The 24,034-nt window shown below is 45.3% G+C and overlaps 1 protein-coding gene across 1 annotated transcript in view; it reads right to left on the bottom strand.

Moving 5' to 3' along the window:
- Nucleotides 1–24,034, bottom strand: part of LOC146817397 (dynein axonemal heavy chain 5-like) — a 1,608,734-nt gene that overhangs the window by 840,779 nt on the left and 743,921 nt on the right. The window contains exon 39 of the mRNA XM_085609634.1: nucleotides 72–285. Within this exon, the coding sequence (XP_085465760.1) occupies nucleotides 72–285 (214 nt within the window). The remainder of the gene's footprint in view (nucleotides 1–71; nucleotides 286–24,034) is intronic.

Below are 24,034 nucleotides of genomic sequence, written 5' to 3'. Positions count from 1 at the left end.
TTAAAGCATTTTGCAGATTCAATTAAGATAGTCATTTGATCTAAGTAATATAATTCAGCCAATATACTTACAGACTTTAACGACAGCTGAAAAACAGTCTCACTGTCTGTCATTTGCGTCACACTTTTCTGTCCTAATGACATCCATCCATCATTTCCGGAACGAACACTCAGGAAATCATAGATGGGCATGGGAGCCTCCACAGATTCATCGTCTGAGATTGTATTCATCTCATCGTCCTCCAGGGTCTCCACACTTATGTTGTGAACACTGCTGAAAAGGTATCTGCAAAAAAACACATCGCAAGGCTGAGATAAGATGTTTGTCTTTAAACCGGTGAGCAACTTGATTCCACGTTTTGTTTATCATCCTATTGGATATGATTAATGAATGGGCAAGCATATTTCCATGGCACATAATGTGAATGAAAATCTACATAAACCATTGTCTGAATGCAAGATCACCCTATCCTTGATAGAGGAGGTTGCAAGGTCTTATTAAGAAAACAATATTAAGGATCTGTCACATGGACTCAGAGATCAGAGGATAGCTGATGAAAGCTTAATTTGGGCACAGCATAGAATAACAAGGTTGATATAGAGCACAGAGTTCTAAGCTCAGATCATCCTTTGTTCAGGGTGCACCACTTAAAGCTACGTCGTTGCTGACCACCCTCAAGCTAATGCTCAAAAAACACATCCATCATCTTGAAGAATCCCTCATCCACAACATCATGCTCCACTGGTCTATTACTATGCTCTGACTGCCCTGTATTGTGAAACTCTATACAATCTACCATATACATTTCCTGGTTTACACTCCACTTTTCAATCCACTGTATTTATCGACATACAACATTTCTGTTCATGATTCTAATCAATTTAATAAATCCTAATATAATAGCTTGCACATATAGACTCTTTCTTTTTACAGAGAAGAATTGGCTGTGGCCACCTGGTGCAAAAAAGTGTCATTTAGTTACAGTTTAAAAAATATATTTATTATGCAGAAGTTTAAAACAAAATCACATAAATTCAGAACATCCATGCTGTTGACCAGAAAGAAGTTAAAGCCGAGTTGGAGAACAGCATAACAGTTTAGGTGGTCGCAGTGAGAGGATATCTCACACAGGAAAATATCAATGCTTTTGACATAAGGCCTGTCCAACAGAATTTGAGCTATACAAGTACTCTTGCTACCCAAGAAAGGCAGGATATCATGGGAGACCCAAGGATGGGATCCAAGCCTTAGTCTATCTGCTGTACCATTTCTGACAAATGTAGGGCAAAGGTGATAAGCAAACATGAGGCTAGGAAAAAGCCATGTTAGGAAGTATTTGGTCTGGAAGACAGAATAAAACATTGCTCCCTATGGTATGGAGATACCACAATGAGTTTATGGGACATAGCATGTGGAAGCAGTACACTAAGTGAGTATTGGATTGGTTGCAACAGCATCCCTCCAATAAGTACCCAATAAGAAACACTTTCAGATTTGCAGTTGGAAATGTCTACTCAACCACGTTCATGGAGTTTGATATGGTTATCAGGTGGATGGGGGATATGATGCAAAAATAATCAAAATCGGGCTGTGTTTATTATCTCAACATGAGACAGGATCATCCATATCCACAATGATGACTCAGTCTACAGTGATGCCAGTCCTGGGACACTCGGTTGAGGGCCAGATGTACATACAGACAGGAGGATAAATAGAGGATTCAAATTCTGCCCTGACTTGTCTGTAATTTTCCAATGTAACCTGTTAGACCTGGCATCCTTGGTGTGGTTTTCCCCTAACTTTTTGCCTTCAGACCTCCTGCTTTTGCTGAGTTTGTTTTTGCTGGTCTAGGGACTCTGCACAATTTACCACTGCTAACCAGTGTTAAAGTGCTTGTGCTCTCTCCTTAAAACATATTAGATTGGCGTATACCCAACTGGCATATATAATTTACTTGTAAGTCCCTAGCAAAGCGGCACTATCCTTGCCCAGGGCCTGTAAATGAAATGCAACTAGTAGGCCTGCAGCACTGATTGTGCCACCCACTTAAGTAGCACTGTAAACATATCTCAGAACTGCCATTGCAGGCCGTGTGTATGCAGTTTTAAGCTGCCATTTCGACCTGGCAACAATAATGAAAATCCACCTCCGCTGTAATGAGGCCTCGCAGCACACCCGGGATGAGCTAGGCGTCTTGGGTGGTAACCTAATGATGAAGCATGCCACCAACTAGGTTGGTGGCTGAGGGTTCTTTTAAATAACCTAATTATTCCCCTGGAACATGAGTGAATTACATTTTTGACAATAGAGCCTAATGGTATCTAGTTTGCTCTTGTTTGTTTCTGATGTATTAAAGGAGGAAGAGGAACAAGCCGTTTGCATCTACTCGCTCTCTTTTCCTGATTATCCTAAAAGAGAACCTTTTTCCAGGCCCAATCCTTCCTTTTTAATTTATATAAGTCACCCCTAGGGTTTGCCCTGGACAACCCTGACAGCAGGCTGCAATGTATTTAAAAAGTAGGACACGTACATATAAGTCTTACATGTCCTGGTAGTGAAAAACTCTTAAATTCGTTTTTCACCATTGCGAGGCATACCTGTCCCATAGGATAACATTGGTGTTACCTTATTACGTTTTATAAGTGTCATTTCCAAATGGGAATAGGTAACCAGTTCATGTTTGGTGTATCTGGAATTGTGGTGAAAAAGCCTCACTCATGGTGAAGTCAAATTTAAAATACAATTTTGAAAAACAAATTTTAGAAAGTTATTTTAATGGGTTGGGTCTAATTAGTCAGCAAGGCTGGACCACATGAAAATCAACAAAAGAAACACTGTATCCTGTTTGAAACAATTTTAAAAGCACAAAAAGTTTTTGCATGATCATTTTCCATAATGTATCTTCAAACTTTTTTCTCCGAACATTTTACATAACATATTATGTACACAAATATCACATACATCAGTCAATGTCAGATATACTTATCCGCCCCACATCACATTTCAATATTATAGCAAAGACATAAATTATATATGTTCAAAAACAAACAATTCCAAGCAACAATATTTGTTACATAATAAAATTCACTAGTTCTCATCATTTGAACACGAGGAGTATTCAATTTTTCTCAATTGTCCCTAGCAAAGCAGTCACAAGGGTTGTAACAACTTGTTAATTGAACAAAAAAGATGGAACCCAGTCTTTTTTTTTTTTTTGTAAAATCTGTTTTTATTGTTTTGCAGAGTTTACAGTTTACAAACAGGCAGTAGCCAACTATGAACATCACCCACACCACAAAGCATTAGACAAAACAAATGAGCAGTACCGTGAATCAGGAAAGCCCCCCACCCGGGTCATTGACAATGTGGTGACAATACAAACTGTGATACGGTGCCTGGTATCGTGCTTTGGAAGTATGGGTCCAGTGGTATGATGCATAGAGTCTACGTAGTGTCTTCAGGAACCGTATTTATACAGATAGTAAGAACAGAACATGAAAGGGCAAAACTTCAGGAGCCCCCAAAAACCAAGAACAGCAGCAAAGTCCGACATGCAAATTTCCATCCCACTGCCTTTCCCCAACACCCCCGCCCTCCCACCCTCGACACCCCCTGGCCAGGCATCACCACATCGACAGCCCAAAGCCGCCCACTCCAAGCATCAGGTAGTACACAGCCAACTGCGTGGCAGGCAAACGATCCACATTAGCCTACTCAGCAATCTCCAGTAAAGTCCCAACCCCCCCGAATGGCATGTCCCTCCGCAGTGTCCCCCCCAAGCTGTGTCAAGGCCTGTAAGAGACCTTCCCATTGTGTTGTGATAGGTGTCTTCCGGAGTCCCAATGTTTCCTCTCTCAGGAGAGCTATGCCTTCCGCCTTGGCCCACGCCTGGAGCGAGTACCACCATGCCCGTGCATGCGGTGGGTCCGGCGCCTTCCAGCGTTTAGTGAGGAGCCGCTTAGCCACCATCAGACCCAAGTCGAGGAAGCGGGAGGTGACTTTCATAGGTGGCGTTCTGCGAAGAGATGCAGTAGGTAAACGGGCCACTCAAGTGGTATGGAACGGCCTGTGCATGCATGTAGCGCCCCATGAATCGACTCCCAGTATGGGCGCACCTTGCAGCAACTCCACAGCATGTGTACAAGCCCGACTCCTAGCTCCGCGCAACGAGGGCAAACCGCGTCAGTACGATGTAAGTATCTGTTAATCAATTCGGGCGTGAGGTATGCCCTATGAAGTATAAACAACTGTATTTGGCGGAACCGCATGTTTTGAGGTATGCGTGTTGGGCTCTATAGCATCTTGCCCCATTCCTAATCATCCAGTGGCCTCGCTAGGTCCGCCTCCCATTTGCGGCGGAGCGGTTCCAGACTGATCGCTGCATGCGTGCGTAGGGAGACTGCAAACCACCGAATCAAATGTCTGCCCCTACCCATAACATGGTGATATTGCAGAGTGAGATGTTGGCTCGGTTCCTCCTTCATGTCCCCCCATCTAGCGGTCAATGTCGCGATCAGGGAGCGATGTCTGAGGAATTGCCCAGGTGGCAGGGCCACCTCATCGACCAGAGACTCAAACGTCATGAGGGTACCATCCCTATAAAGGTCACCTAGGGTCTGAATGTCCACTTCGTGCCATTACACCAGTGCAGGAGGGGTGAGTGCCCCCAGCCCGCTAGGGGAGCCCTCCAGTGGTATGGCCGGAGCATAGGGCACCAGGGTTCTAGGGAGGTAAAGACTGCGGCGGTAGCATTTGTAGGCCACTACCATGAGAAGTGATGTCGGCATTGAGGCCGTCGCTGCGGGATGAAATAGTTTGATAATGTCAGCTAGAGAAAGGGCAGGCGCCGTGGTTGCAGTGTCTTCAAGGCCTCTGCCTGCCAGCCAGCGGGCTATCCATTGTAGCTGCGCTGCCAAATAATAATGCTCGAAGCACGGCACAGCCAGACCTCCCTGGTCGGTGGGCAAGTATAGCTTGGGCAGAGCCATCCTATGTCTCACACTACCCCCAGATGAAGTCACGGAGCGACTGCGTGAGTGTGACGAAGAAGGCCGCCGGGACATATATTGGCAGATTGGCAAAGTAGTACAGGAGACGGGGGAGGATTACCATCTTGGATAGGGCTATCCTGCCTGTGACCGTGAGTGGTAATGTGTTCCAAAACGCATCTGGGACTTTATCGCCGCTACTGCCCTGCCTAGATTGCCCTCAATAAGATCCGCCGGCTGACGGTATATCTGAATTCCCAAATATAGGAAAGTATCCGCTTTCCACTGCACACGCGCGCCATCCAGAACATAGCCAGGATCCGGCGTATCCCCGCCGAACACATAAAGGCAAGACTTGGTGGCATTCACCCTGAGGCCTGAGAGAGCGGCGAAGTCGAGCAGCACGCACTCTAGATTGGCCGGGATATTACCCACATCTCTAACGAACACCATGAGATCATCTGCGTATAGCGACACCTGATGTGTTGCGTCCCCTAGGGGGATACCTTCTCCGAATGTCGCACGCAATGTCGCTGCTAGGGGCTCGATTGCTAGCGTGAACAGGAGAGGCAAAAGCAGGCACCCCTGCCTGGTACCTCTACAAATTGGAATTGCTGCAGAGATGTAGGGCCCAGTTTTCACCCTCACTGTGGGTCTCCTGTACAGGAGCGCAACCATCTGTAGAAATCCCGGGCCCAGCTTGTAGCGCGTCAGCACCGCCGCGAGATATCCCCATTCCAGACAATCAAAGGCTTTTTCAAGGTCCAGTACGAGACACCCCGCCCTGGGCCACCTTTGTACACCATCCGATGCCACCCGAAAGAACCGCCGCAGGTTCCGTGAGGTACTGCGCTTGGGCACAAAGCCGTTCTGGTCACTGTGTACCAGCTTAGGTACTAGCGGCGCCAGGTGCTCCGCCAGCACCTTGGCGAGTATTTTATAATCCACGTTAAGCAGAGCCAGGGGCCGGTATGATCCCAGGCTCACGGGATCCCTGTTTGGCTTGAGCAGAGACACCAGGTAGGCCTCGCGCATCGAAGGGGGTAAGACGCGCTCCTCGAGAGCTGCGGAGTAAAGGGCGTGCAATTTTGGCACTAGGGACTTCGATATGCCTTATAATATTCAGCAGGGAGGCCATCCAGCCCCGGCACCCTCCCAGTGGCCATGGAGCCGATTGCCTCTCCAATTTTCTCCAGGGTGAGGGGGCCGTTGAGCGACTCTAGATATTCCCTGGGAGCCTTGGGCAGGCGGGCAGCTTCCAGGAACCTGTCCAGCTCCACAGAGCGGTACAATTGCGCATAATGGTCGGACATCACCTGATGTATCTCGCGCTGCATGTATACTAGTGACCCCTCGGGTGTGCGTATGGCTCCGATCGGGGTGTGAGCATTTTCCTGCTTGAGCAGCCAAGCCAGCAAGCGACCCGCCCTGTTGGCCTTGGCATGAGTGCGTGCTGTGTGGGCCGCATAATTGTGGCAATGCAGGCGCTCCATGAGGTCTGCACGTTGCGCCCTGAGGCGAGCCAGGTGAGTGGAGTGGCGGCCTCCGCCGACTCCGTCCCGTTCATATTTGAGTAATTGCAATTCGATGTGGGTGAGCGACAGTGCCAGATTTTTACGTATGTTCCACGTTGCACCAAGGCAGTGGCCCCTTATGGTCGTTTTGTGGGTGTCCCACTCCACCAGTGCGCTACTTGCCAACCCATCATTTAGTTCAAAATACTCTAGTATAGCCGACCCAGGGATGCCCTAAAGTCCGGTTGCTCTAGCGCGGCCAGTTGGAGACGCCATGTGGGGACAGGGGGACGTCCGGAATCCAAATTCAGCCGCAGCTTCAGGGGATTGTGGTCAGAATGCGTCCGCCCCAGATACTCAGTATTTTCAACCAGCGGGATCAGTGCGTGGGAGCCCACCACCCTGTCTAAACGCACATGGAGGTCGTGGACTGCGGAGTAGTAAGAGTAGATGCGGGCATCCGGATGTAGGCTACGCCACATGTCTAGCAGCGCCCAGTGCAAAAGCCAACCCGCGAGGGCCTGCGCGTTCGAAACAGTCGGTGTGGTGCAGAGGGGTGGGAAGGACCTATCTAGGTGCGTGTCCAGTACCGAATTGAAGTCCCCGCCCAACAGCCATGGGAGTCCAGCGTGAGGGGCCAACGCAGTAGACAGTTGCGCCAGGAATGAGGGCTGGTCAGTGTTTGGAGCATAAATGGAGCCCAACAGCATTTGCTGACCAATCGGAGTGCCGCGAGCCAAAGTGTACCTGCCTGCAGGGAATATCTCTGTGCTGGTACAGATGAACGGGGTACCCGCTCGCACCCAGATTAGTGTGCCCCACGCATGCGCCAAGTATGTGGTGCTGAATACCTGGCCTCTCCAACGTTTGCGTAATCTGTCAAGTTCCAGCTGTGTCATGTGTGTTTCCTGTAGGAGGGAGAGGGCAGCAGAGTGTCTCCGAAGGTACGTAAAGATGGAGTAGCGACGCGTTGGTGTGTACATGCCGCGGATGTTCCACGTAATTATATCAGTGCGCGCCATCTCGAGCAAGCCAACGCAATGGAGACCCAGGGCGCGCAAGGAATGGGGACAGGTAGTGTCATGTCGGAGTGCTGCAACAAAAAGAAAAACCGCAACTGACGAACCAAAAAACGGTGTGGTGTAGATTAAGTCAATGCCTGTGAGGGTGTGCGTGCCAGCTATGCCGAAATATAGCTGTCACCCCTGCTCCTGCATGTGATGTGCGCCAACAATGTAAACACCGGTGTCACCGTATTGGACCAACTGGCTGTTAGTCAGACTGGCGAGCTAGGGAAGCGTGCCGCCCCATGTGCACACCCCACCACCCTCCCACCCCCATGAAATAGCGTGTGTGACCCGACTGGCGACTGGCCGGACACCACCTCACTGACACCTTCAAGGCCAAGCAGTGACGCTAATATAATAGGCCCCCCCCCCGCCCCCAACTATTGGTGCAACACAAAATGAACTGCCAATGATCTGCTTATGTGAGCCGCCCAACATGGTTACCAATATAAGAAATTCCGTTCAGATGATTTCCTCTGCAGTTTGCGGAGTCACCACCGGGAGTGCGAGATCTTTCGAGACAATGGTGGATGGTGAAGAGGAGCCGCTAGGGACAAGGTGGGCTGCATGCGGTAGTCCAAACGTTCCTGGGCGTGTGGGGAGCCGAGGGTGGTGACCGCCTCAAGAGCTTCCAGTCTCTCCCTCTGCATGCTTTCTGGATTCAGAGCGTTGGACCCAGGCTGGACGTTCCTCATGGACCCGCGTCGGCGACTACCCGATGCGGCATCACCATCCGGATTCGCAGGCCTCACTCCCGACCACAGTTCCGACTCCTCAAGCCAGTCCCATGTCTCTTCTGGGGAGTCAAAGAAGCGGGTCTTCCCCTTAGTTACCAAACGGAGGCGGGCTGGAAACAGCAATGTATATGGTAGCTCTAGGGCACGGAGTTGTCGCTTCACCGCTGTGTAGTTGCTCCTGCGTCTTTGCACCCGGGCAGTGTAATCAGGGAAGAACATAACGGAACTGCCGCCTATTTTGAGATCGTCCAACTTGCGTATTTCACAGAGGACCACATCACGGTCTCTATAGTTGAGAAGCTTAAAGAGGAATGGACGTGGCCTGGCCCCCGGTTGAGGTTTTCTGTGCCGGGATGCGATGGGCTCTCTCAACCACGAACTGCTGTGACAATAGTCCTGGAGGCATGAGATCGCGAAGCCACCATTCCGTGAACTACTCCGGGTGTCTACCTTCCTCGCCCTCCGGCAAGCCCACCACGTGAACGTTATTGCGGTGGGAGCGACCCTCCGCATCATCAGCTTTGTCTTCCAGGTCATTAACCCTATCCATTAGGTCTTGTAGCTCTGCGGCATGACTTTGCGTGATTGGTTGAAGTTCCTTGATTGTTTGACCTTGCCCGGTGACTTGTCGACCAGCCTACGATGGTCAGCATGGAGGTGACCTTGTCGATCCGGGTTTCCAGGGAGGTTCTGGTGTGTTCCAACACGGCACCTATCTTTTCCACTGCTGCAAGTACAGAGTCCATTTTCGCTGCCAGGGCCGTAGTCGTGGTTCCGTTGCTCCACCAGTACTCAGGGCAATAGGGTCCAACATATTCCCACGCAGGGGTCCCTGCTGCATTTTGGCTCGCATTCGACCCATCACGAGCTGTTGCGCCGTGGGCATTCGCAGTTGGACAGCGGCCGGAGCAGTATGGCGGCGAGGGGTGATCGACAGAGCGGGCCGCTCCCGCGGCAGGTGCACGTGATTATGGTCCTGCGACGTAAAGCGCAGCGGCTGCGTCCCATTGGTTGCGGACAGTGCGTAGATGATGCCCCACGTGGGCCCGAGGCGGGCTCCGACTGCAGCCATCCGGCGAGAGCGGGACAGCCGAACGCGACGGCCGCCAGGCCGGGGCGCGCTGTCGACAGGTCAGCCTAGTCAATGTGCGGGTCCCCAGGACCAGATGACCGCTTCACTGCTGATTGGGCCCTCAGTATGCAGGCCAGGAGGTACTTGCAAACGTTGGCGCACACCTAAGCCGGCCGCTATCTTCTCCGAAGGTGGTCCGCAGGGGCCGCCCCCGTGCCTACGTTTTCTTCACGGGCTCGGTGTCAGGGTGCCACCCGGCCAGGCTCTCGCCAATACAGGAGTCACCACTGAAGATGACAGGTACCAGGACGCAGCGGGGCAGTCCCAGCAAGGGCCCCCAGGCAGCACCCAGAAGGCACGGCTCACCACTGCTCTCACCATAGGCCGCCTCCGTTGATGCCACAGACCGGTGTGGGGCGTCCTACCGTTTCCGCAGCCACTCCAGGGATGACAGAGAGCGCGTCCGACTCCCGTAATCCCGCCACACCAGGGTTGCGCCCTCACCACATGCGTAGCCCACTGGGGATGGCTCCATCAAGGCTTCATGGGGCTCCACTTGCGCCTCCTCAGCGGCCCCCAGCACCAGAGCTCGACGGCTCCACACACCCCAGATCAGGCGGTCCCCGCTCCAGCCATCCGCCACCCGCAGCAGGGGCTGCGCCACCACACCGGGGCCCGCGCGGGCAGGTAGGTAGGACCCCGCCGGGCTTAGAGTCGCCGCTGCCCGTGTGTACCCGGGATGTTGCAGGGGTTCGTCTCTCCCCCGGTTACACTACCAGTACTAAAGAGGGGGGACCACGCGGCCCGATGCACACCGCCGACTGGAGCGACCCCACCCCACCACTCACTCAGGGCTGCCCAGGACTGCACTGGGTCTGACTTCGCACCGCTGGCTTCAGTCGCGGCAGTCAAGCACTGGCGGCCATCTTCTTCAGCAGGACTCCGCGCACGGGTTAACAGTCAGGCAGGTCCCTGCCTGTCCGCGCTGCCACCATCTCATGCCCCGTCAGGCGTAGCGCCTCCGCCACCCGACAGCGCTCGGGGCAGCACAGGAGTCGATCATGCTCCCCTCCCCTGTCGCTCTCAGCCCGGGGGCTCTCTGCTGTATCTGCTGCGACGCCTCAGATCACACTCCGCCTCAGGACGTGCCTCACCCAGCAGCGCAGCACGGACCGAACCGCACCAGGGTACCTCCGACAGACGGTGTGCCCGATGCAACTCAGGGCCAAAGTCCGCCTCTGCTGCCGGACACTGCAACGGAGCGCGTGCGTCCATTTTGTGATGAGGGGACACCGCGCGCGAGCGGACAGCCAACAGGAGCTCGAAGGCACCATAGCCTCCACCATGGCACCGGCGGACCAGGAGGCACAGCACACAGCCTGTTCGGCGTGGGAGAACTTCCGACACCGGCTCTCCACTGGTAGGTGCGTGTTTGTCGGCGCAATCAGAAGAAATTGCCAGGATTAGGGGATTGACAGCTCCGGCATCACGAGTCCGCGTCCGCCATGTTGGCTGGCAAGCCACTAAAAGATGGTGATGGAGCGGGTAATACAAACATTTTGTATACCCCCCCTATTCTGCATGTTTATACTAATTTGAATAATCTTTTAATTGTAATACTATTAATGTGTTTGCATGAAGTTTAATCAACATAACTAATGTACGAAATACACGTGGGATTTGCATTTTGCATGGCTAAAATAATTTGTAATTAACATATGTACGCATAACAATAATACGAAAGTAGAATTTCGCACGATATATGTAGCTTTGTGACGTTATCGTAATGTCGCACCAGATGACATCAATGGGTGAATATGAACGCTTTAAATGTCGCCATAAGCTAGATAATTACAAGCACATAGGGGAATTAGTGAGGGTTTAACATTTTATTCATTATTTCTATGTATTAATTATTATTTTGTGTTTGTTTCGCTTAAGTTGTCCTTTGGGCCTAAAACCAAGATAGCTGCCAAATTGACACGACGTGATGGCCACCATTCCACGAGGTATCGGGCGAAGTTCACCTTCGCCATAACATGTACCAGTGGCCTCGACTTGACCCCGCTTTCGCTGTACCCAAGCAAGGCCACGGTGGGAGGCCTGCCAAGTATCTTGACAAAGGACTTTTACATAAACCAGAACCATCATGAAAAATGACATAACCTCTTGAACTGTGTGAAACCTAACCGGACGATCCTAACCGACCCATGGGTGAAGCCCACATTTTGTAAAATGTATCTTCTAGACCTTACTTTCATTATAAAAATGACGGTAGAATAGAGAGGACTACTTGTTTGCGTGTTTCCTATTTGCTGACGAAGACGACGGTGACGCTTCGTGACTGCTGTGTTCCTGAATCTCTTACAGACTGAATGCTGCCCAATTTCTTGATGAACTGAGGACTTCCTAAAATTTATGGGCAGTGATCGATGCTTGCACATCTCTGGTCCTTGGCCCAATCTTTGGGACTGTAGCGTGCTGCATGAAGAACTTTCGAATTCTGACTGATTGACGACCAAAATTTGATGACTTAGAGGACGACCGATAGCCAGATTAGGTAAATATGGTGTTCTGTGATTTGCGTAATGACTAATAAATTTACTAGATGGAACTAAATTCTTGCATTAATTAGATAAACAAAATATTGATTAACAAGAAAATGTGTTTTGGTCGTTTATTGAGAGAGGATAGATCAGGATCTTGAGAGTGTTTTAGCAGGACTAAATCACTTTACCAATCCAACTAAATGATCCATTGATCACGTGGGAGGAGTATCTTAATGTTTAGGTTTAAGATGTGTAGATATAAGAATATTAGTGTATAGATGTGTAAATAATGATCTCTCAATAGGTTATAAGGTATTCCTTTCATGACAGCGCATGGAGCATTCATCCCTCATGTAAGTGCAGACCAGTGAGAAGTGAAGTGTGAATGTTGGTGTTATGGGCCCCACCAGTGATTGAATGAGTGAATGTGTTAACGTGATATCTGGTCTGTGATGAAGGGAGGATATTTGGTACGGGTTTTGCCTTGATTCCCATTACCCAGGTTTCCGCGCTGGTAGCAGTATGATGGTTTTTATTGTTTTGGTTTGGTGATTATTGTTTATTGATTTGATTATCGCGTATTGATTTTTTTATTCTGCTAATTGGGTATTGATTGTGGATGTTTGGAAGAGTATTGGTTTATGTATTAACACTCTATATTGAGTCACGTCGAGTTCTATGTTTTTTGACGGCTTCTGGGATATAGGAAGTCGGAAGTTTGTAACAGTTCCGTAGTAGAGCAGAGGTAAGCGCTGCTCTCGGGAAAGACGGAATTGTTGTTGCCCTGTAGGAACACAGGGGAAAAGTGTAACGAGTGAAGTTGCACAACGCATTGTCTGGGTTCGGTTCGGTGACATCGTCGTGTGTTGCCATTAGAAATATCTCCTGTATGAAAGAAGTGTATGGTAGCGAAGGTCACCTGTGAAATTTTGGTCTTAGGTACCAGGAATCCAAAAGGCACTCTGATTACGCTTATCACTGGAAAGATAATAGGTGTTCCCTAAGCTTGCTAGAAGGATAAAGTAGAGGGAAGTGCTACTTTATTAACGTGTGTCATAATTCTGTAGTGGGACAGACTGTTCGCTGTTCTCAGGAAAGACAGAATTCTGTGTGAATGAACTACATTTTCCGTGTGAAAGTGCGTGGATGAAATAGCATTCAGGATAATTGCAAAACTCTGGTTTTATTTCTCAGGAGCATTGCGTCTCCAACTAGGTGTCTTAATTCAGGAGAATCGGTTAGCCGATGCTTGTTAGAAGGGTAAGGTAGAGGGATGTGCTATTTTATCAACGGAAGTAACGATTCCGTAGTAGGGCAGAGGTAAGCGCTGCTCTCGGGAAAGACGGAATTCTAGTGAGAAAGGTTTTTCTCTATTCTTGGCTAGCGAAACAGATGATGGTGGCGTTTTTATGTCGTTTTCTAACAGATCTGTGAACTTGGAGAACGTAAAAAGCTTACCGGGAGAAATTTTGTAAAGGAGGGGTCAACAGGAGCAGGAGCAGCGACAGCCAGAAAGGCTGACGTCAGAAAGACCGCGCTGGAATTGGCCAGTTGTAGAACAACATAGACGCACCTGATTGGTGCGTAGGTGTGCGCCGCGCTTGGAGTGGAGAAGTACAGGGTGACGTAGACGCTGTTGATTGGTGCATTAGTGTGTGCCGCACTAGGAGTGGAGAATTGCAGACGTGACGAAAACGCTCCGGATTTGTGCGTTAGTGTGAGTCGCGCTATGATTGGATAAAATAACAGAATAGTCGTAGGAGAAGAACTAGCGATAAAGAGAATAGACAAAATGATGTATTACGATCCACCTGAAAAGGAGAAAAAGTCCTGGTTTGGGAAAATCAAGAAATGGTTTAAAAAGGACAAACCGATTGTGACTAGGGAAGGACAGTTGCTTCCCCCGTGAAAATCGCCCGCATCCTTTATGGTTGCGAAATATGGATATCATACTTGTATTTGGTTAGACAATTGGGTGAAGTACACAAAAGATGACAGAGTTTTGGCATTTCCAGAGCATGGTTCATTTAATTTAGCGGTTTTGAGAAATTTGAGAGAAAGAATGATGAACCTAGAACCGAGACCTAGACCATCACAGTTTGAAGCATTGACAGAATGGGAGGATGAAATGCATGACAGAGAGAGACAGAGGAGTGGCGGACGGTATAAGTACATGTTTGGTAGATATGGGCATGCCACTCATGATGAGAGAATGAGAAGATGGCAGAATGCAAGTATGACTGAAGGTCTGTTTCCTGTGAGAACTGCTGAAGAAGTTGGAGGTAGAAAATGTACGGAAAAGAGACATAATGTAGAATCAGGAGGGTATGGAGTGCATGAATCGGAAGATGATGTTCTTGATGACCTGTTTTATAAAAATCCACCTCCGTATCAAGCAGAATCTGAAATGTTGACACCAAGTGCCCTAATGAGAGATACATTACGAATCATTAAGACTGAACCAGTGTCCCAAGAATTAGGGAAAAACAATTCCATTAGAGAGATAGAGAGAAAATTGGATAATAAAGTAAATGGTGAATTAACTGAAAAGATAAGAGAATTGACCAAAAATTTAGAAGCTGTAACTGTTCCAGTGACTATAGGCCCTGTGATGAGATAGTGAACATTGTTTAACAGTTCCTTATAATCGTAATGAAAAGACTGAGAAGCCAAAGCAGAGTCTAAATGAAAATCCATGGAGACAGACAATGAGTACGATCGAACCAAATGTTTCGAGTAACCCATTTGTAGGTCCAAATATAGCAGAAAGACATACAATGACAATGGAATCAGTATTAGAGACTCAAAGGGACTCAGAACGAAGTAATGTAGAGAGACCAGTAGGTCCAACTTCAGAAGAATTGAGCAAATGGTTGAGAAGTTTGCAGAGAAAAGACAAGGAATCCCAATCAATAGATGTGGCCAAATTACGAATGGTACTGGAAGAGTTAATAGTAGGAACTATCCCCACAGAGAAATTAAAAACTTATCAGGATGAGAAGTTACTGTTTTTGTGCAAACGTGTAACATGGAGAGCAAAAAATTTGCATGAAAGACTAGAAGAAGTAGCAAATGAAATGGGTATAGATATTGAAAAGGTGAAGGCTTTACAAAAACCATATCGAATAGATTTTACTGAAAAAGATATTGAAAATTTGAATACCACAGGACGGATAAGTCAGATTAAGGAGATAATTATTTTGTTGAGAAAATGGAGAGATGTGGATAAATGGAGAAGCAGTTGGGACTGAAAACGAGATGATGCCTCAGATAAAACATTTGCAGCGTTCCCTATGAGAGAAAAGGAAAAGGTAGTGACAGAATGTCCCATGAGAGAAATTCCAGGAGGAGGATATGTACATGTTCCATGGACTAGACAAGATATTTTATCATTTACAAATGATTTCCCTCGACTACGTGAAAAGCCTGTCGAGTGGTATAGGCAAGTGGACAGATTTGTGAAATTATCTAAAGTATTATAGATTGATCTGAATAGTCTATTTGACATAATAGTACCAGCAGATTTATGGACAGAGTGCAAACTTATGATAAATTGGCCAACACAGGAATACCCTAGGGATCCAAAGACAGGAGCCCCTGACCCAGAAGTTATGAAGAAATATGAACAGGTTATTGCTTTTCTGAAAAATAAAGTACCTCCCAAAGAGACAGATTGGGTGAAAATTGACAGAACTCATCAGGAAAGTAAGGGGTCGGTACATGCATATTACGAGCGGCTTATTTTGGCCTTTAAACAGTTCAGTGGTGATGAAAATTTGAGTGAAAAGGATTTAAGTCATTTTGTATACAGATTTGTATATGGTCTACGTCCAGAAATTAGTGAGATGATCAAACAACATACTGTAGATTGGCAAAATAAGAAAATAGATGAAGTATTGAGACATGCAAAATATTTCAGTGATGAGATTGAAGCCAAACAGCGTAAATTAAAAGAGAAAGCTATGTTGGCACAAGTAAAAGTGGCAGAAAGACAGGAAGCTCAGTTAGCGGAACAAGCGAATAATGCAGGCCCCCGACCAAAATTCACTCCTAGGAAAGGAAAGGGAAATTTTTATATTGAAGAAGCTAAAAAGTTCCCATGTCATAACTGTGGTAGAGTAGGGCATTGGAAATCCGAGTGTAAATTTCCCCCAAGTACTAATAATGAAAATGCATCATTGAATGCACAGGTGTAGAATGAGGTGAGTGGTCAACCGCAGTGACAGCAGCAGGTTGCTACCCAACAGAATCAGGTGCCAAAACCGCCTTTTCCGCAAAGCAAAAACTCACAGAAATACAGTAATGAGACAGGATTCTACAACGAAGTACAGGTAACTTAGCTGCCGCGCGCTAGTGCTGTTTCGCAGTATTGGCTTCAACACGATGAGAGCGATTTAGAAGAAGGTTATTGACGGTGCCGAAGGGAGGCAGAGGAGTGCGTACTTGGCGCAACTCTAGAAGTAGACCAGACAGGCCCATTTGTAGATGGAAAAATAAATAATGAAAGTATTACTTTCTTAGTCGATACTAGTGCTAATCGATCAACTGTTAGATCAGCTGATGTTAAGAATCTTCCTCTCTCGGATGAAACAATCCAAGTAGTTGGTGTATCCAACATACAGATTAAAACTTATCTTACAGAACCAGTGAAAGTTAGCATAGGGAAATTCTCTGAAATGCACCGCTTTGTCGTATGCGATACAAGTCCTGTGAATTTGTTAGGTAGGGATTTGCTGTGCAAAATGAATTGCACTATATTCTGTACCCCTGATGGGATAGCATTTGAAACCCCTGATGAAGATGTGCTGTATAAAATGACTATGGCAAACAGGAAAACTGAGGTTACTGAAGCCTATGCTGTATTTAATCCTGATGAATTACTTAAAGAATTGAAACAGACCGTAAAAGCAGAAGTCTGGGATTTCACAGGAGAAGATGTGGGACTAATGAGAAATGTAGACCCAGTAAAAATAACACTGAAGGAAGGAATAAGCTATCTAAATGTCCCTCAATATAAATTGACACCTGAGATAATTGAAGGAGTTACTCCTGTGATTGAAAAGATGATAAAACAAGGCATTTTGAGAGAAATAATGAGTAGTCCATGTAATTCCCCGATTATGGGACTGAAAAAGCCTAATGGAAAGCTCAGGATAGTGCAAGATTTGAGAAAGATAAACAAAATCGTTGTATCGTGTTGTCCCATTGTACCAAATCCATCTGTGATTTTGTATCAAATTCCCCATGATGCAGAATGGTATACAGTGATTGATCTATGCCATGCTTTCTTTTCCATTCCATTGCACCATGACAGCTAGCAAATTTTTGCGTTTCGTTTTGGCGAACGTATTTTGGCTTGGTACCGAATTCCACAGGGGTATACAGACAGCCCCTCAATATTTAATAAGATATTGAAGAAATCCTTAGAAAGTCTAGAGATGCCCGAGAATTCAGTGTTAGTCCAATATATCGACGACCTTCTTGTGGCGTCGAAAACTCGCGAAGCTTGTGAAATAGACACTATAGCCTTGCTGAACCTTGGAGGACTTAAAGTGTCACCATCAAAGTTACAATTTTGCAAGAAAGAAGTACAATATTTAGGCTATAATATTGAAAAAGGACTGAGAAAGATAACAATAGACAGAATTAGGATCATAAAAGGAATGAGAGCTCCCATGACTCAAAGAGAGGTGAGAATGTTTCTTGGAATGGTTGGAGACTATCGCCAGTGGATAAGCAATTTCTCCCTGATTGCAAAGCCTTTGGTACGTTTGACAAGGAGTGATGTGAGAGATCCAATTGATTTGAACAAAGAGGAATTGGCAGTTTTTAAACGATTGAGAGATGGTTTGTGTGAAGCGCCAGCATTAGGAATGCCTGATTATGAGAAGGAGTTTAAGTTGTATTGCAGTGAGAGGAATGGATGTGCACTTACTGTATTAATACAGAAGCATGGAAAACTGAGGAGACCAATTGCATACTTCTCGTCGATGCTAGACCCAGTAGCTGTAGCCTTGCCTGGGTGCTTGAAAGCAGTGGCTGCTATCTGTCGGAGTTTGGAACAGAGTGAAGGAATTGTGATGGGATATCCTGTGAAAGTGTTTGTACTTCATGATGTGGCAATCCTTTTAACAAGGAGTCGCACTCAGTACATGACACATTGTCGGCTGACTAAGTATGAGAAAGTCATATTAGATGCAACGAATGTGAGTCTTGTGAGATGCTTGAACGTGAATCCTTCAACGTTATTGCCTGATGCTGAGAATGTGGAAGTCAGAGACGAAGCGGATCATGATTGTCTGGATGTACTGGATTTCTGTACCAAACCACGTCCTGACATAAAAGATGTACCATTACCAGAAAGTGATTTCGTGATGTTTGTAGATGGGTCTTTAAAGAACAGATGATTGAATATTGAGTGCAGCATATGCAGTATGCACAGTTGCAGCAGTGATGGAAGCATCCTACCTGAAAGGAGTAAGATCAGCCCAGGTAGCCAAACTTGTTGCTTTGACTAGAGCATGTAAGATTGGGAAGAGTGTGAGAGTGACTGTGATAACTGACAGTCAGTACGGATTTGGTGTGGTGCATGATTTTGGCCAAATATTGCTACAGAGAGGAGTTTTGACATCAAGTGGAACACCCATTAAGAATGCTGAGGTGGAAAATTGCTTGAGGTGATACAGCTGCCTAGCCAATTGGCTGTTGTGAAGTGTGCTGCACACAGTCAGTCTGGTGATTACATCGCCATCGGCAACAAATACGCCAATGATATGGCCCAATACTGTGCACGTAACCAGAATTAAATTAATAGGGCGAAGGAGAAAGAAGTGACTTCTTGCACCTTAATGTTTACTACCCTTGTAGGTACCTGGGAGGAAGTAAGGCAATTGCAGGAAGAAGCAGGAGATGAGGAAATGAAACAGTGGGTAAAAGCAGGATGTGCACCAAGGGAAAAGGACCATGTGTGGGTCTATCGGGATGGAAGACCAGTTATGCCTGATTGCATGATGTCTGCCATGGCACGGATGTATCATGGTCAGGGACACATAGGGAGAGATGCCATGATCAGGTCGTTCAAGCAGACCTGGTACAATGCAAAATGTTGACTTGTAGCAGAGAGTCTTTGTCAGAGATGCCCTATGTGTCAGCAATACAACCCTGGAAGAAAGACAGAAGTGAGTCTGGGAACAATAGGTCGAGAAGGAGGGCCTTTTACCAGAATGCAAGTGGATTTCATTGAAATGCCTCCCTGTAACAGGTTGAGGTATGTTCTAGTTATGGTCTGTTTGTTTTCTAGATGGGTGGAAGCGTTCCCAACAAGAAGAAATGATGGAATCACAGTGGCAAAATTACTTTTGAGGGAATTTATCCCTAGATTCGGGTTCCCAGTAACAATTGAATCAGACCGAGGAAGACATTTCCATAATGAGATCATAAAATTGATTTGTGAAGCATTGAATGTACGACAAAAACTACATTGTGCCTATCGCCCAGAGGCTTCTGGTGTGGTGGAGCAAATGAATGGTACTATCAAAAACAGGATAGGGAAAATGTGTTTAGCCACCGGTATGAAATGGCCTGATGTCTTGACTCTAGTACTCATGACTATTAGATCAATTCCAGACAGAACTACAGGGTTGAGCCCCCATGAAATTATCATGGGTAGAGCAACGCGTCATGTGTTTATACCAGTCAACAAGCTGATGCCTATAACTGATGACATGGTGTTGGATTACTGTAAAAGCCTGGCTGACGCAGTTCATTCTGTATTTCATCAGGTTGGAGCGGATGCCACCACCCTTGAAAAGAAGCAAGCCCATGATCTGAGCCCAGGGGACTGGGTAAGAATCAAAGTACACAGAAGAAGAAACTGTCTGGTTCCAAGGTGGGGAAAACCAAGACACGTAATTTTGACCACAACAACAGCTGTGAAGTGTGCTGGACTGAAGAACTGGATTCATGCAAGTCATACATTGAGAATTCCAAATCCAGTGGATAGCACAGAAAAATAATATTTTGACGAATCAGAATCTAGTACTGAATCAGATGATGAAGAAACAAGAACAAAAGAAAACCCTGAAAGGGGGGAATCAGAGTCAAATCTAACTTTTGTCCCCAGAAGTATTTCCTTGAGGAGAAGGCTACAGATTTCTGATACCAGCTCAGACTCAGAGACTGAACAAGGAACTCAACGTTCGAGGAAAGAAATAGACAGTGAAAAGACAATTAAAGAAATTACTGAGAGAGAAGTTCCAGATGAAAAATTGAGAGAAATTCCACCTGAAATAACAAATTTAGATGGACAGGTGCCAGATACAGAGAGAGAGGGAAAGATTTCTGCGGAAGAACCCCGAGGAGGTGTAGGGAATTCCAAGATCCAGTTAGAGGAAGGGACAAGTAGTCAGCAGGAAAATTGCGTGTCGGAGATTCGAGGAGGGACAGAAGTAGGGAAAACGAAAGATGTGGTGTAAAGAGAAGCTGTTGAAAGTAAAAAGCAAGTTGAAACAGAGTCAGAGGAAAGCGAAGACGAAGTATCACAAGGTCGAGTACTAAGAAAAAGAGCTTGGAGAACTGAAAAGAATGATAAAGGAAGTAAACTGAAAAGAGCAGCAAAAGACGAAGTTTGGCCGAATAAATTAAAGAGGCTGAGATATCGACTGACACGAGTAAATTTACCAAGAGCTGAACAGGTGAATGAAGCAACAAGTCAAGAGAAATCAAAAGACGAAGAAATAGTTGTAATTGGAGAAAGCAAAAGAACGAGGAAACTTAAGCAGAAGTATAAGTCGCTGGAATGGACGTATGTGGCCCTGCCTGAAGTAAAAGAAGAGGCGGATAGCCAAGGAAACCCAGAGGTGACTGTACCGGAAGTGGTTGAGGAGGACGAGGAATCGGAAATCCTGAGAGTTATCTTGTCCGATATCGGAGAAGTGGATGTTCAGGACATTCTGTATTCAGATCACAAAGGAAAGGTGAAAGATGATGAGATGCCAAACTGAATGATACAAGAAAGCTGCTAATCGAAAGACAATAAAATATGGGAAAAAGACAAAAACTGGTAGAACCAAGTAGGCGCTTAGAGCCTTGGGTTAGACAAACTAGTTGTGTAGTAGAAGAGGCTAAGTCAAAAGACACTGTTCATTTTTACAAAAATGGCAAACACAGATAGTAGAAAAGGTAGATGTATATTTTTGAAGAGATGGTATAAAATGTGTTATTGTACAGGATTACTAATGCTTCTGTGGAGTAAACTAGCTCTGATGATCTCATTTAAGGTTACTATAGATACAATAGAAGGGCATAGTGAAAATAAAACTAATATAGAAAAGATTCAGAAAGTAGTTCCAACTAGAATAGATAGAAATTATTTGCATAAAGATAACTGATTTTTCTAACAATGTATTTTCAAAATTATTGTATGAATATGTAGAGACAATGGACGTAAGGGACTGCTATGTTTGTATGCAGTTACCTGCATCTGTATCGGAGGGAGTGACTTATCACCACCTTCCAGTAACTTATGGAATAACGTGTAGTGTAATAGCTAGTTTATTTTACCAAACAGGGAAGTTAGAGTATTATTTTTCAGATGTAGATAACATATTTTCACAAGTACCATCAATTAACAAGCTAAACAAGGTAAAACATGCAAAGGTATTAGGTGAATTTTTCTTAGAGACTAAAGAACTAACATTAGAGTATATATTTAGAAACAATTTGACTTGCAGTTTAAAGAAAGAAGAAAGGACATTTTTGGATATGGTTGAAGAAAGGAGATTGAAAATGCAAAGGAAGGCATCTGAAGGAAAGGTGGAAAAGACAGTTTGGGATGTAGAAATGGAAAAACACTTGAAAGGAGAAGCTAGTCCAACTATGGCTTTAGATTGGCCTCAGAAAGGGAAATTGTGTATTAGAAGGAATCAAACTGCATATGATAATTACTTTGTAGGTAATAGTGAGTGCCATGATACATACCGAATCATGGGTGGGTGGTGATTTAAAGGAGGAAATGATCCAGTTTTTCCTGTGTTATACTTTATTAGCGGGAACAAGGCGTATTATCATTTGCCAGACCATTGGTATGGCACATGTTATGTAGGCCTGGTTTTCCCGCAGATTTTTCACATGGGAAGAGGAGAAGATGGTGTACATAACTTAGGTAGCTATTTAGCACGTAGAAAGAGAGAATCTTGGTCAGAAATTGTAGGTGATGTCTTTAGAGCATTGGTACCAGCAGTGGGAATATCTCTGAATGCAAACAAAATTAGAAGGCTATCAACAGTAGTGGATCGCTTGTCAACAAGTACCGCTGGAGGATTTTTATTGGTAAACACTGAAATGGTTGCCATGCGTGCCATGGTAATGCAAAATCGACTTGCCCTTGATATATTATTGGCAAAAGAGGGTGGAGTTTGTGGAATGCTGAAAGTTCAACATTGTTGTACTTACATTCCAGACGAAAGTAAAGATTTGAAAATTTATATTGAAAATATAACTGAACTGCATGAGGAAATTGCACCACTGGAGGTTGAAAGTGTTTGGGAAAAGATTGGAAAGAAAATATCTTCTATTAAAAATTTCTTAGTAAACTTAGGTAGTACCTTTTTAGGTAAAATTTTATTTCCATTAACATGTGTGATTCTCTTAGTATTAATATTAAAATTAGGATGCCTCTGTCATAAACGGAAGAAAAATCTGAAAAAGTTAAAAAGAGAAAATTTAAAAAGAAAAGATAAGAAACAAGAGAGAGAATTTGAAGAAATAGAATTAGAGAAAGTAAACCAAAAGAGAAGATATTGGGGAGACAGATGTAAATAAAAGCAAGAACTCATTTCGACTCCATAAAAAGTGATAGAAAATGTAATGGTTGGGTGATAAAATCACCAAAGGGGGGATTGATGGAGCGGTAATACAAAAATGTTGTATACCCCCCCTATTCTGCATGTTTATACTAATTAGAATAATCTTTTAATTGTAAAACTATTAATGTGTTTGCATGAAGTTTAATCAACATAACTAATGTATGAAATACATGTGGGATTTGCATTTTGCATGGCTAAAATAATTTTTAATTAACATATCTACGCATACTAATAATAGGAAAGTAGAATTTCGCATGATATATGTTGCTTTGTGACGTTATCATAATGTCGCACCAGATGACATCAATGGGTGAATATGAACGCTTTAAATGTCGCCATACGCTAGATAATTACAAGCACATAGGGAAATTAGTGAGGGTTTAACATTTTATTCATTATTTCAATGTATTAATTATTCTTTTGTGTTTGTTTCACTTAAGTTGTTCTTTGGGCCTAAAACCAAGATGGCCGCCAAATTGACACGACGTGATGGCCACCATTCCACGAGGTTTCAAGCGAAGTGTGCCTGCGCCACAACATGTACCAGTGGCCTCGACATGACCCCGCTCTCGCTGTACCCAAGCAAGGCCACAGTGGGAGGCCTGCCAAGTATCCTGACAAATGACTTTTACAAAAACCGAAACCATCATGAAAAATGACATAACCTCTTGAACTGTGTGAAACCTCACCGGACGATCCTAACCGACCAATGGGTGAAGCCCAAATTTTGTAAAATCTATCTTCTAAACCTTACTTTCATTATAAAAATGACGGTAGAATAGAGAGGACTACTTGTTTGCGTGTTTCCTTTTTGCTGACGAAGACGACGGTGACGCTACGTGACTGCTGTGTTCCTGAATCTCTGACAGACTGAATGCTGCCCAATTTCTTGATGAACTGAGGACTTCCTAAAATTTATGGGCATTGATCGATGCTTGCACATCTCTGGTCCTTGGCCCAATCTTTGGGACTGTAGCGTGCTGCATGAAGAACTTTCAAATTCTAACGACCAAAATTTAATGACTTAGAGGACGACCGATAGCCAGATTAGGTAAATATGGTGTTCTGTGATTGGCGTAATGACTAATAAATTTACTAGATGGAACTAAATTCTTGCATTAATTAGATAAACAAAATATTGATTAACAAGAAAATGTGTTTTGGTTGTTTATAGAGAGAGGATAGATCAGGATCTTGAGAGTGTTTTAGCAGGACTAAATCACTTTACCAATCCGACTAAAT

This window comes from Triturus cristatus, chromosome 6 (assembly GCF_964204655.1).
Source record: "Triturus cristatus chromosome 6, aTriCri1.1, whole genome shotgun sequence".
NCBI lineage: Eukaryota > Metazoa > Chordata > Amphibia > Caudata > Salamandridae > Triturus > Triturus cristatus.
The sequence above is the reverse complement of the archived record's forward strand: the minus strand, read 5'-3'. Positions and strand labels throughout refer to the sequence as shown.